The 13,096-nt window shown below is 58.6% G+C and overlaps 2 protein-coding genes across 3 annotated transcripts in view; one reads left to right on the top strand and one right to left on the bottom strand.

The window, feature by feature from the left end:
- Positions 1–4,914, top strand: part of STAT1 (signal transducer and activator of transcription 1) — a 55,655-nt gene extending 50,741 nt beyond the window's left edge. Inside the window, exons 22-24 of one of the 2 annotated variants that reach the window (XM_038749002.1) lie at positions 86–161; positions 2,620–2,695; positions 4,581–4,914. In XM_038749002.1, the coding sequence (XP_038604930.1) occupies positions 86–161; positions 2,620–2,695; positions 4,581–4,604 (176 nt within the window). In that variant the 3' untranslated portion in view covers positions 4,605–4,914. Of the gene's footprint in view, positions 1–85; positions 162–2,619; positions 2,723–4,580 lie in introns of both variants that reach the window. The other variant, XM_038749001.1, reaches the window with a different exon arrangement.
- A 2,825-nt stretch (positions 4,915–7,739) lies between these two features.
- The window catches only part of GLS (glutaminase), a 130,047-nt gene continuing 124,690 nt past the window's right edge, over positions 7,740–13,096 (bottom strand). The window contains exons 15-18 of the mRNA XM_038749414.1: positions 11,570–11,631; positions 10,424–10,500; positions 8,923–8,986; positions 7,740–8,713 (exon numbers count right to left, since the gene is read on the bottom strand). Coding sequence (XP_038605342.1) covers positions 8,551–8,713; positions 8,923–8,986; positions 10,424–10,500; positions 11,570–11,631 — 366 coding nt within the window. The 3' untranslated portion in view covers positions 7,740–8,550. The remainder of the gene's footprint in view (positions 8,714–8,922; positions 8,987–10,423; positions 10,501–11,569; positions 11,632–13,096) is intronic.

Here is a 13,096-nt window from a genome sequence, read left to right as displayed (position 1 = left end):
TGAGCGGGGCGCCCCGGGGAGCGGGCGGGGGGCGCGAGGGACCGCCGGGGTGACCACCGGGCCCGGGGGTCTGTCTGCCCTGCAGCCGCGGAGGCCATGGACCTGGACGGGCCCCGGGGGACGGGCTACATCAAGACCGAGCTCATCTCCGTGTCCGAAGTGTGAGTCGGGCCGGGCCGGGGGCCGGGGACCGGGTGGCCCGGCCGGGGCGTGCGGACACCGACCCCGTCCCGGTGGAAGCGCCCCGCGGGGTGGGGACGGACGGGGCGCGCCCAGGGGAGCGGCTGAGAAATCATCATAATAATAATACTGATGGCATTTGTTAATCGCTATGTGCAGAGCACTGTCCTAAGCGCTGGGGGGGATACAAGGTAATCAGGTTGTCCCATGTGGGGCTCACAGTCTTCATCCCCATTTTACAGATGAGGTGACTGAGGCACAGAGAAGTTAAGTGACTTGCCCAAAGTCACCCAGCTGACAAGTGACAGAGGCGGGATTTGAACCCATGACCTCCGACTCCGAAGCCCGGGCTCTTTCCCACCGAGCCACGCTGCTTCTCTAAGCGCTTACTATGTGCCAAGCACTGTTCTAAGCGCTGGGGGTGGGGGGGGGATCCAAGGTGATCAGGTTGTCCCCCGTGGGGCTCCCAGTCTTCATCCCCACTTTACAGATGAGGGAACTGAGGCCCAGAGAAGTTAAGTGACTTAACCAAGGTCACGCGGCAGACAGGCGGCGGAGGCGGGATTCGAACCCGTGACCTCTGACTCCAAAGCCACTGAGCCACGCTGCTTCTGCATAATAATGGCATTTATGAAGCGCTTAGGATGGGCAAAGCACTGTTCTAAGCGCTGGGGAGGTTACAGGGTGATCAGGTTGTCCCACCAGGGGGCTCACGGTCTGCATCCCCATTTTACAGATAAGGTAACTGAGGCCCAGAGAAGTGAAGAGACTTGCCCAAGGTCACGCAGCTGACACTTGGCGGAGCCGGGATTTGAACCCATGACCTCCGACTCCGAAGCCCGGGCTCTTTCCCACCGAGCCACGCTGCTTCTCTAAGCGCTTACTATGTGCCAAGCACTGTTCTAAGCACTGGGGTGGGGGGGGGGGGGATCCAAGGTGATCAGGTTGTCCCCCGTGGGGCTCACAGTCTTCATCCCCACTTTACAGATGAGGAAAGTGAGGCCCAGAGAAGTTAAGTGACTTAACCAAGGTCACACAGCTAATTGGCAGAGCCGGGGTTTGAACCCATGACCTCCGATTCTAAAGCCCGGGCTCTTTCCCACCGAGCCACGCTGCTTCTCTAAGCGCTTACTATGTGCCAAGCGCTGTTCTAAGCGCTGGGGGCTGGGGGGGGATCCAAGGTGATCAGGTTGTCCCCCGTGGGGCTCCCAGTCTTCATCCCCACTTTACAGATGAGGGAACTGAGGCTCAGAGAAGTTAAGTGACTTAACCAGACAGACAGGCGGCGGAGGCGGGATTCGAACCCGTGACCTCTGACTCCAAAGCCACCGAGCCACGCTGCTTCTGCATAATAATGGCATTTACCAAGCGCTTAGGATGGGCAAAGCACTGTTCTAAGCGCTGGGGAGGTGACAAGGTGATCAGGTTGTCCCACCAGGGGCCTCACGGTCTGCATCCCCGTTTTACAGATAAGGTAACTGAGGCCCAGAGAAGTGAAGAGACTTGCCCAAGGTCACGCAGCTGACACGTGGCGGAGCCGGGATTTGAACCCGTGACCTCCGACTCCAAAGCCCGGGCTCTTTCCCACCGAGCCACGCTGCTTCTCTAAGCGCTTACTATGTGCCAAGCGCTGTTCTAAGCGCTGGGGGCGGGGGGGGGGGATCCAAGGTGATCAGGTTGTCCCCCGTGGGGCTCACAGTCTTCATCCCCACTTTACAGATGAGGGAACTGAGGCTCAGAGAAGTTAAGTGACTTAACCAAGGTCACGGCGGCAGACGGCGGCGGAGGCGGGATTCGAACCCGTGACCTCTGACTCCAAAGCCACCGAGCCACGCTGCTTCTGCATAATAATGGCATTTACCAAGCGCTTAGGGTGGGCAAAGCACTGTTCTAAGCGCTGGGGAGGTTACAAGGTGATCAGGTTGTCCCACCAGGGGCCTCACGGTCTGCATCCCCGTTTTACAGATAAGATAACTGAGGCCCAGAGAAGTGACTTGCCCAAGGTCACGCAGCTGACCCTCGGCGGAGCCGGGATTTGAACCCATGACCTCCGACTCCAAAGCCCGGGCTCTTTCCCACCGAGCCACGCTGCTTCGGCATAATAATGTCATTTACTAAGCGCTTAGTATGTGCCAAGCACCGTTCTAAGCGCCGGGGAGGTGACAAGGTGATCAGGTTGCCCCCGGGGGGGCTCACAGTCTTCATCCCCATTTTCCAGATGAGGTCACCGAGGCCCAGACTTGCCCAGAGTCACACAGCTGACGCTTGGCGGAGGCAGGATTTGAACCCGTGACCCCCGACTCCCAAGCCCGGGCCACGCTGCTTCTCCTCGGTGTAGCGAGCGCTTAGCAAAGGGCCCGGAGGGCCGAGGGGTCCCGGAGACGAGGGGGGCGGTGGCGGGGGTGGCGGTGACGGACGGCAGCGGGGTCTGTCGCGCAGCCACCCGTCCCGGCTCCAGACGCCCGACATCCTCCTGCCCATGTCCGACGACGACTTCTTCGAGGTGTCCCGCCTGGTAGGGCCCGACGAGATCGACACCGTGGTGAGGGGGGCCCGCCGGACCCCGAAACCAAGCAGGGAGGGCTTCCCGGGGGAGGGGGCCGCGGAGACCGAGCCGCGTGGCGTGCTGGATAACAACAACGGTGGCATTTGTTAACCGATCAATCAATCAATCGTATTTAGTGAGCGCTTACTATGTGCAGAGCACTGTACTAAGCGCTTGGGAAGCACAAAGTGGCAACACATAGAGACAGTCCCTACCCAACAGTGGGCTCACGGTCTAAAAGACTGTTAAGCGCTGTTTTGTTAAGTAAGCGCTTACTACGTGCCAAGCGCTGTTCTAAGCGCTGGCGGGGGGGGATACAAGGTGATCAGGTTGCCCCACGGGGGGCTCACAGTCTTCATCCCCATTTTACAGATGAGGTCACTGAGGCTCAGAGAAGTTAAGTGACTTCATCATCAGTCGTATTTATTGAGCGCTTACTGTGTGCGGAGCACTGGACTAAGCGCTTGGGAAGTACAAGTTGGCAACATCTAGAGACGGTCGTCATCATCATCATCAGTCGTATTTATTGAGCGCTTACTGTGTAAGGAGCACTGGACTAAGCGCTTGGGAAGTACAAGTTGGCAACATATAGAGACGGTCGTCATCATCATCATCAATCGTATTTATTGAGCGCTTACTGTGTGCGGAGCACTGTACTAAGCGCTTGGGAAGTACAAGGTGGCAACGTATAGAGACAGGCATCATCATCATCATCAGTCGTATTTATTGAGCGCTTACTGTGTGCGGAGCACTAGACTAAGCGCTTGGGAAGTACAAGTTGGCAACATATAGAGACAGTCATCATCATCAATCGTATTTATTGAGCGCTTACTGTGTGCGGAGCACTGGACTAAGCGCTTGGGAAGTACAAGTTGGCAACATCTAGAGACGGTCGTCATCATCATCATCAATCGTATTTATTGAGCGCTTACTGTGTGCGGAGCACTGTACTAAGCGCTTGGGAAGTACAAGGTGGCAACGTATAGAGACAGGCATCATCATCATCATCAGTCGTATTTATTGAGCGCTTACTGTGTGCGGAGCACTAGACTAAGTGCTTGGGAAGTCCAAGTTGGCAACATATAGAGACAGTCATCATCATCATCAATCGTATTTATTGAGCGCTTACTGTGTGCGGAGCACTGGACTAAGCGCTTGGGAAGTACAAGTTGGCAACATATAGAGACAGTCGTCATCATCATCATCAATCGTATTTATTGAGCGCTTACTGTGTGCGGAGCACTGGACTAAGCGCTTGGGAAGTACAAGTTGGCAACATATAGAGACAGGCATCATCATCATCATCAATCGTATTTATTGAGCGCTTACTGTGTGCGGAGCACTGTACTAAGCACTTGGGAAGTACAAGTTGGCAACATAGAGACAGTCATCATCATCATCATCAATCGTATTTATTGAGCGCTTACTGTGTGCAGAGCACTGGACTAAGCACTTGGGAAGTTCAAGTTGGCAACATATACAGTCATCATCATCATTATCATCAATCGTATTTATTGAGCGCTTACTGTGTGCAGAGCACTGTAGTAAGCGCTTGGGAAGTCCAAGTTGGCAACATCTAGAGACAGTCCCTACCCAACAGTGGGCTCACAGTCTAAAAGGGGGAAACTAATATTAGACTGTGAGCCCACTGTCTCTATATGTTGCCAACTTGGACTTCCCAAGCGCTCAGTCCAGTGCTCTGCACACAGTAAGCGCTCAATCAGTACGATTGATTGATTGATTGATTCCCTGGCCACAGGCAGTCCCGGAGGGGGAGTCAGGGGGTGGTCCGGCGGGGGTCCGCGTTGGGGTTGGGGTCCCACTTGGGGTGGGCTGACGGGCCTCGCCCTCCCAGATGAACGCGGCCTACCAGACTTGAGCCAGCCCGTCGCCACGGCGACCCACGGGACCCCAGCGCCGCTCACGCCATCCGCGGAGGCCGCAGACTCCCGCTCGCCCAAGGCACCTCCGCCGCGTCCCATGCCACCCCCGCGTCCCTCCCGGGCCTCGGGGCATCCCGGGCCCCCCCCGCTTCCTGACGCGACGCCCCCCAGGCCCCCACGGCCACGGTAAGACTCCACTGGGGTGGGAAGAGACGGGCACGCCGCCCGCCCGCTGCCCTTCGCTCCCCACCCCGCCTCCCACATGGACTGGGAACCGTTTTTTAGACTGTAAGCCCGCTGTGGGGTCGGGACCGCCTCTCTATATTGCCATCTTGGACTTCCCAAGCGCTTAGTCCGGTGCTCTGCACACAGTAAGCGCTCAATAAACACGATTGATTGATAAATACGATAGAGAAGCAGCGTGGCGCGGTGGAAAGAGCACGGGCTTTGGAGTCAGAGGCCGGGGCTTCGAATCTTGGCTCCGCCACATGTCTGCTGTGTGACCTTGGGCAAGTCACTTAACTTCTCTGCGCCTCAGTTCCCTCATCTGTAAAATGGGGATTGACTGTAAGCCCCCCATGGGACAACTCGATCACCTTGTATCCCCCCCAGCGCTTAGAACAGTGCTGTGCACATAGTAAGCGCTTAACAAATGCCATCATCATTGGTCAGTACTGGGTTTGATCCCCTCGCCCTCAAGGTACAGGGTGGTACCAACACGGGCGTGCACGCGTGTGTCTGCACGTGGGAGAGAGATGCCCATCTGGGGGAGGCGGGGGGACCGAGCGGGAGCCTCCACTTCAATCAATCGTATTTATTGAGCGCTTCCTGTGTGCAGAGCACTGGACTAAGCGCTTGGGAAGTCCAAGTTGCCCCCTCCCGCCCCCACCCCAGGGTGGCAACGAGCTCTGCCAGCTTGAGCCCGCGCCCCCTCACCCCCCACCCCAGCGGGCCGGCGGGCACAGGCACCGCGGCCCCGAGAGCGGATTCCCCAACCTCGGGAAAACGTGGCACAAGGTCACGATGGAGTCCCGGGCCCCCACGGTGTCCGCGGCGCCCGCCGGACGCGGAGCCAGGGTGAGAAGACGCTTCCACCACACCGCAAAAACGCAAAACGGTTGCCCGGACGAGACCAGGCCAGGGGAGAATCCGTGCCAGCCACTGCCACACGCGGCCCAACGGACAACACGGGATGAAGCACACACGCCCTACACGTGCCCATGCCTATGGGGGGGTCTCTTTGTGCCTCGCGGTTCGCCCTTTAACCCTCCTGAGGTGGGGTGCCAGCTTCTGTTGCCATGGCAACCTTGCTTTACAGCGGACGGACGGACGGACGGAAGGCCGTGTGGCCCCCCTGCCTATTTATCGTCATTTTATTAAAATGCCTCCCCAGTTTGGCTGCGGCGTCTGCTCCCCTCCCACCCTCGCCCCGTGCCGGGGGTCCCCGTGGGGCCGCGCCGGGGGTCCCCGTGGGGAGGGGGGCCCGGGCCCGAGGACCCGAAGCACCTCGGGGCCGCAGGGCCCGCGAGGCTACCGGACAAAGCCCCGGGCCCTCCCGCGGCCCCGGTGGGACCCCCTAAAGCCCCCCAACCTCTGTGCCCCCGCCACCGCCGAGCCTGGGTGAAGCAGCGTGGCTCAGTGGAAAGAGCCCGGGCTTTGGAGTCAGAGGTCATGGGTTCAGATCCCGGCCCCGCCAACTGTCAGCTGGGTGACTTCGGGCAAGTCGCTTCACTTCTCCGTTCCTCAGTTCCCTCAGCTGGAAAATGGGGATGAAGGCTGTGAGCCCACCTGATCACCTTGTAACCTCCCCAGCGAAGAGAAGCAGCGTGGCTCAGTGGAAAGAGCCCGGGCTTTGGAGTCGGAGGTCATGGGTTCAAATCCCGGCTCCACCAACTGTCAGCTGGGTGACTTTGGGTGAGTCGCTTCACTTCTCTGGGCCTCAGTTCCCTCATCTGGAAAATGGGGATGAAGACTGTGAGCCCCCCCCCCACCCCCCCCCCGCCCCGTGGGACAACCTGATCACCTTGTAAGCTCCCCAGCGCTTAGAACAGTGCTTTGCACATAGTAAGCGCTTAATAAATGCCATTATTATTGTTATTATTAGAACAGTGCTTTGCACATAGTAAGCACTTAATAAATGCCATTATTGTTATTATTATTAGAACAGTGCTTTGCACATAGTAAGCGCTTAATAGATGCTATTATTATTATTATTATCGGCTGTGTGACTTTGGGCAAGTCACTTCACTGAGCCCTAGTTACCTCATCTGGAAAATGGGGATTAATAATAATAATAATAATGGTTTATTAAGCACTTACTATGTGCAAAGCACTGTTCTAAGCGCTGGGGAGGTTACAAGGTTGATCAGGTTACCCCACAGGGGGCTCCCAGTCTTCATCCCCATCTTCCAGATGAGGGAACTGAGGCCCAGAGAAGCGAAGTGACTTGCCCAGAGTCACCCAGCTGACAGTTGGCGGAGATAGGAGTTGAACCCACGATCTCTGACGCCACAGCTCTTTCCACGGAGCCACGCTGCTTCTGAGATTAGGATTGTGAGCCCCCCGTGGGACAACCTGATCACCCTGTAGCCCCCCAACGCTAAGAACAGTGCTTTGCACACGGTAAGCGCTTAACAAATGCCATCATTATTATTATTATTATTATTATTATTATTATTACTATTATAGAGCCTAGCCAGCCAACACCCCCCCACAGAGACATACAGAGCACCCCCTTACTCAGCCACCCACTCGGCCATCTCCACTTCTTCTGTCTGGGGCCTCCCACCCTCACCCCCGCTTCGGGCCAGTGACCGGTCCGGTCAACCGGGGTGGCCCAGGAAAACGGGGGCGCGTCCCTCCCTCTCCCGCCACCCACTGTGGGGACCCCCAGCGTGGGCACCAACCTGCTTGGGGGTGCTTCTCGACTGTGAGCCCACCGTTGGGTAGGGACCGTCTCTAGATGTTGCCGACTTGGACTTCCCAAGCGCTCAGTACAGTGCTCTGCACACAGTAAGCGCCCGATAAATACGATCGATTGATTGATGTGCGGTCGGTCGATGCCGCCTCCCACCCCGGACGGGGCGGCGGGCCGGGGGGCCGGGACGGACACAAGGACGGGGGCCCAGCCGGTCGGACACTCCTTTATTTGGCCCGAGAGCGCAGCGAGCTCTGATTTCACGGACGACAGAAACGGCCCCGCTAACGGACGTGCGCCCGACGGGTCTGAGCGACGGCGGCCGCCGTCAGAGGATGCCCGCCGGGCACCTCACCCACAGCTGAAGCCGGGGGGGCGGGGGAGATGGGTTGCCGGGAGCAGGGAAGGGGGGCTTCGGGGACCCCGGCGACCACCATCCTATCGGCGGAGGCCGGGCGCGGTGGCCCGGGCCGGGCCGGAGCGGGTGTGATGGTGTGAGGGGGTGGGCCGCGGGTGCCCGGGAGGATGCGGGAGTTGGGGAAGGGCGGCGGGGCTCAGCGGGGACGACCCCCGGCTATTTCACTACCGGGAGAAGCCGAGGAGGCCCAGGTTGGGCGTCCATCAAAGCCAAGCTGATCCACCTCCCCGAGAAGGCCCCTCGTGGCCTCCCTCGGGCGGCTGGAGGGCGGGCATCATCCCGGACGGGGCGGGTGACGGGTGGGCTGCCGCCCAGGGAGAGGGCCGAATGTGGGCAGGGCAGGGAGGCCGGGATCCGGCGGGGGTCAGGGGCCGCCCCCATTCCCACCCCCCAGGAATGTGAAAGTTTGGTGCCTTTTGGTCAGCCGGGGCCGCCCCGCAACCCTTCACGCCCACCCGCCGCCCGGGCCCCAGCTCCAGTGCCCCGAGGTGGCACCAAGGACGGACTGACGAATAAATTAGGAAGACGACGGCGAGGCCGGGGAAGCGACGGTGCTGGCTGGCGCGGGGGGGGGGTGGGGGAGCGGGCGGGGGCGGGCCGGGGGCGGCTACAACAGCCCGTCCAGGTTCTTGTGCACCGTCTGGCTGCCCTGGGCGCCGTCGTGGCCGGGGTCTCCGGGCGGCGTGTACTGGACCTGGTATTCCTGCAGGATCTTGAACACGTCGTGGTGGCCAAAGTGCAGCGCCTCGTCCATCGGCGTGTTGTTCCACCTGCCGCAGAGGCAGCGTGGCGTCCGCGCGGGCGGGTGTCCCGGGCCGGGGGCGGGGGGGGGGGGGGTCCCGCTCGGACTTCCGCCTCCCTCCTGCGGCTGCAGGGGTCTCAGACCCCCTCCCCACCCCCCGGGCCTCCCCGCCTCACTTCCCGACGGGGCCTCACCCACCCGGGGGGGTCCGGGGGGGCCCGGCGGGGCTGGGCTCACCTGTCCTTGGGGAAAGGGTTGACCTTGCAGGCCTCCAGCAAGAACTTGACGACTTCCACGTGCCCTAGAAACACACAGAGACCGCTGAGCTGACACACGTGGGCTCGGCGGGCCCATCTCAACGAGCACGTGGACACACATGGGCTCGGCGGGCACATCTCGAGCACATGGACACACGTGGGCTCAACAGGCCCATCTTAATGAGCGCATGGACACACATGGGCTCGGAGGGCACATCTCAATGAGCACGTGGACACACGTGGGCTCGGCGGGCACAGCTCAATGAGCACATGGACACACGTGGGCTCGGCGGGCACATCTCAATGAGCACATGGACACACATGGGCTTGGCGGGCACATCTCAATGAGCATGTGGACACACATGGGCTCAACAGGCCCATCTCAATGAGCACATGGACACATGTGGGCTTGGCGGGCACATCTCAATGAACACGTGGACACACGTGGGCTCAGCAGGCCCATCTCAATGAGCACATGGACACACATGGGCTCAGCAGGCACATCTCAATGAGTACATGGACACATGGGCTCAGCAGGCGCATCTCAACGAGCACATGGACACACATGGGCTCAGCAGGCCCATCTCAACGAGCACGTGGACACACATGGGCTCAGCAGGCCCATCTCAACGAGCACATGGACACACATGGGCTCGGCGGGCACATCTCAATGAGCACATGGACACACGTGGGCTTAGCAGGCCCATCTCAATGAGCACATGGACACACATGGGCTCAGCGGGCACATCTCAATGAGTACATGGACACATGGGCTCAGCAGGCCCATCTCAACGAGCACATGGACACACATGGGCTCAGCAGGCCCATCTCAATGAGCACATGGACACACATGGGTTCAGCAGGCCCATCTCAATGAGCACATGGACACACATGGGCTCGGCGGGCACATCTCAATGAGCACGTGGACACAAGTGGGCTCGGCAGGCACATCTCAACGAGCACATGGACACACATGGGCTCGGCAGGCACATCTCAAGGAGCATGTGGACACACGTGGGCTTGGCGGGCACATCTCAATGAGCACGTGAACACACATGGGCTCGGCGGGCCCATCTTAATGAGCACATGAACACACGTGGCTCAGCGGGCGCATCTCAATGAGCACGTGGACACATGGGCTCGGCGGGCACATCTCAATGAGCACATGGACACACGTGGCTCAGCGGGTGCATCTCAATCAGCACGTGGACACACGTGGGCTCGGCGGATGCATCTCAATGAGCACATGGACACACGTGGGCTCTGCAGACCCATCTCAATGAGCACATGGACACACATGGGCTCAGCAGGCCCATCTCAATGAGCACATGGACACACATGGGCTCAGCAGGCCCATCTCAATGAGTACGTGGACACGTGTGGGCTCGGCGGGCGCATCTCAATGAGCACGTGGACACACGTGGGCTCAGCGGGCACACATGGGCTCAGCGGACACACACGGGCCCGGGGGCGGGCGGTACCTTCGGCGGCGGCGACGTGGAGGGCCGTGCGGGAATCGTAGTCGCGCTGTTCCATGTCCATGGCCGACAGGGCGAACCTGGGGAGCAGAAGCGGGGTCCCCCTTCCACAACCGCGCCCTACTCGGGCCACCTCCGCCCCCCAACATCGCCCTGTGTCTGCTGTGGGACCTTGGACAAGTCATTTCCCTTCTCCGGGCTCCAGTTACCTAATCACTAAAATTGGGGATCGAGACCGTGAGCCCCACGGGGGTCAGGGGCTGGGTCCAATCCAGTTTGCTTGTATCCACCCCAGCGCTTAGTACAGCGCCTGGCACAGAGTGGGCACTTGAGAAATATTATAATTTTCAATATTATTATCATTATTGTTGTCTCCCAAATGCTTTCATTTCCCCCCGGCCCGGCTCTCTTACGGCTTACGGGCTCGGACGGAAGACTGAGCCGCACTCTACTTATTTTATTTTGTTAATATGTTTTGTTGTCTGTCTCCCCCTTCTAGACTGTGAGCCCGCTGTTGGGTAGGGACTGGCTCTAGATGCTGCCAACGTGTACTTCCCAAGCGCTTAGTACAGCGCTCTGCACACAGTAAAGCGCTCAATAAATACGACTGAATGAATGGACTGTGAGCCCACTGTTGGGTCGGGACCGTCTCTACAGAGAAGCAGCGTGGCTCAGTGGAAGGAGCCCGGGCTTTGGAGTCAGAAGTCACGGGTTCGAATCCCGACTCCACCACACGTCTGCTGTGTGACCTTGGGCAAGTCACTTCACTTCTCTGGGCCTCAGTTCCCTCATCTGGAAAATGGGGATTAAGACGGTGAGCCCCACGTGGGACAACCTGATCACCCTGTATCCCCCCCAGCGCTTAGAACAGTGCTTTGCACATAGTAAGCGCTTAACAAATGCCACTTATTATTATTATTATTACATGTTCCCAACTTGGACTTCCCAAGTGCTTAGTCCAGTGCTCTGCACGCACGATTGAATGAATGAATGAATGCCCACCAGGGCCCCAGAATGGGGGAGAGGTTAGGGGTCAGCGGGGGGTCCTGCCCACCCCCCGGCCGCCACGCCAACACGCCACGTCCCGGAACACGGCTATGGCCCGAGAGGGAGCTGGTGCGCGCGTGCTCACACGTGTGCGCGGCTCACCTGCGCAGGGCGGACACGTCTCCCGTGTAGGCGGCAAACAGGAGGTTGATGACGGACTTCACCTGCGAAGGAAACGGCATTCCTGGCACCGACTCCCAAGGGGCCTCGGCGGGGCCCCGCGGGCCGACCCCCAAGCGCTTAGTCCAGTGCTCCGCACGTAGTAAGCGCTCAATAAATACGATCGACGATGACGATGCCACCGGGAGGACTCCGCGTTCCTCAGAGGCCTCCGTGGGCCGACGCGGGACCCGCTGCCGACCGGCCAACGCCGACACACGAGTCCGGCGGGAGAGGCCTCGGCTCACGGAAACGGACCGGAAATTCAAGTCCGGATTCCCTCCGACGTTCCGGCCGCGGACACGCGGTCCGGTCGGGAGCCGCCAATGGCGTGGGGTGCCAGGAGGACCGAGGCAGGGTTTGTTGCCAAATTGTTGCCAATTTGTACTTCCCAAGCGCTTAGTACAGTGCTCTGCACATAGTAAGCGCTCAATAAATACGATTGATTGATTGATTGATTGATTTGGATGGTCAGTTGGATGGCAGAGAAGCAGCAGGGCTCAGTGGAAAGAGCCCGGGCTTTGGAGTCGGAGGTCGTGGGTTCGAATCTCGGCTCCGCCAACGTCAGCTGGGTGACTTCGGGCCAGTCACTTCACTTCCCTGGGCCTCAGTTCCCTCACCTGGATAATGGGGATTAAGGCTGTGAGCCCCCGGCGGGACAACCTGATTACCTTGTAACCTCCCCAGCTCGGTGCTTTGAACATAGTAAGCGCTCAATAAATGCCGTCATTAATTAATTAAGGCCAGGAAACACGGGAACTTTATCTGATTTGTTTGGTTTTGTAATGGTACTTGTCAAGCGCTTACTACGTGTCCAACACTGCTCTAAGCACTGGGGTAGGTACAATTTAATCAGGTTGGGCACAGTCGCCGTCCCATACGGGGCTCACGGTCTAAGCAGGAGGGAGAACAGGCTTTTAATCATCATCATCATCATCATCAATCGTATTTATTCAGCGCTTACTATGTGCAGAGCACTGTACTAAGCGCTTGGGAAGTACAAATTTTAATCCCCATGTTACAGTCCCTAGATTGTACACTCGCTCCGGGCAGGGAGCGTGTCCTCTAATTCTGTTGTATTGCATAAAATCGTATTTATTGAGCGCTTACTGTGTGCAGAGCACTGTACTAAGCGCTTGGGAAGTACAAATTTTAATCCCCATGTTACAGTCCCTAGATTGTACACTCGCTCCAGGCAGGGAGCGTATCCTCTAATTCTGTTGTATTGCATTCAATCGTATTTATTGAGCGCTTACTGTGTGCAGAGCACTGTACTAAGCGCTTGGGAACTACAAGTTGGCAACATATAGAGGCGGTCCCTACCCAACAACGGGCTCACACCCCAAGCGCTTAGTACAGTGCTCTGCGTGTAGTAAGGACCCCATAAATACCATTGATTGATTGAGTGAAGAAACGGAGGCCCAGAGAAGCGAAGTGGCCTGTCCAAGATCACACAGCAGACCAGGGGCA

The sequence above is a fragment of the Tachyglossus aculeatus genome, chromosome 7, assembly GCF_015852505.1.
Source record: "Tachyglossus aculeatus isolate mTacAcu1 chromosome 7, mTacAcu1.pri, whole genome shotgun sequence".
NCBI lineage: Eukaryota > Metazoa > Chordata > Mammalia > Monotremata > Tachyglossidae > Tachyglossus > Tachyglossus aculeatus.
Note: the sequence above shows the minus strand (reverse complement) of the source record. Positions and strands in the feature narration are given on the sequence as shown.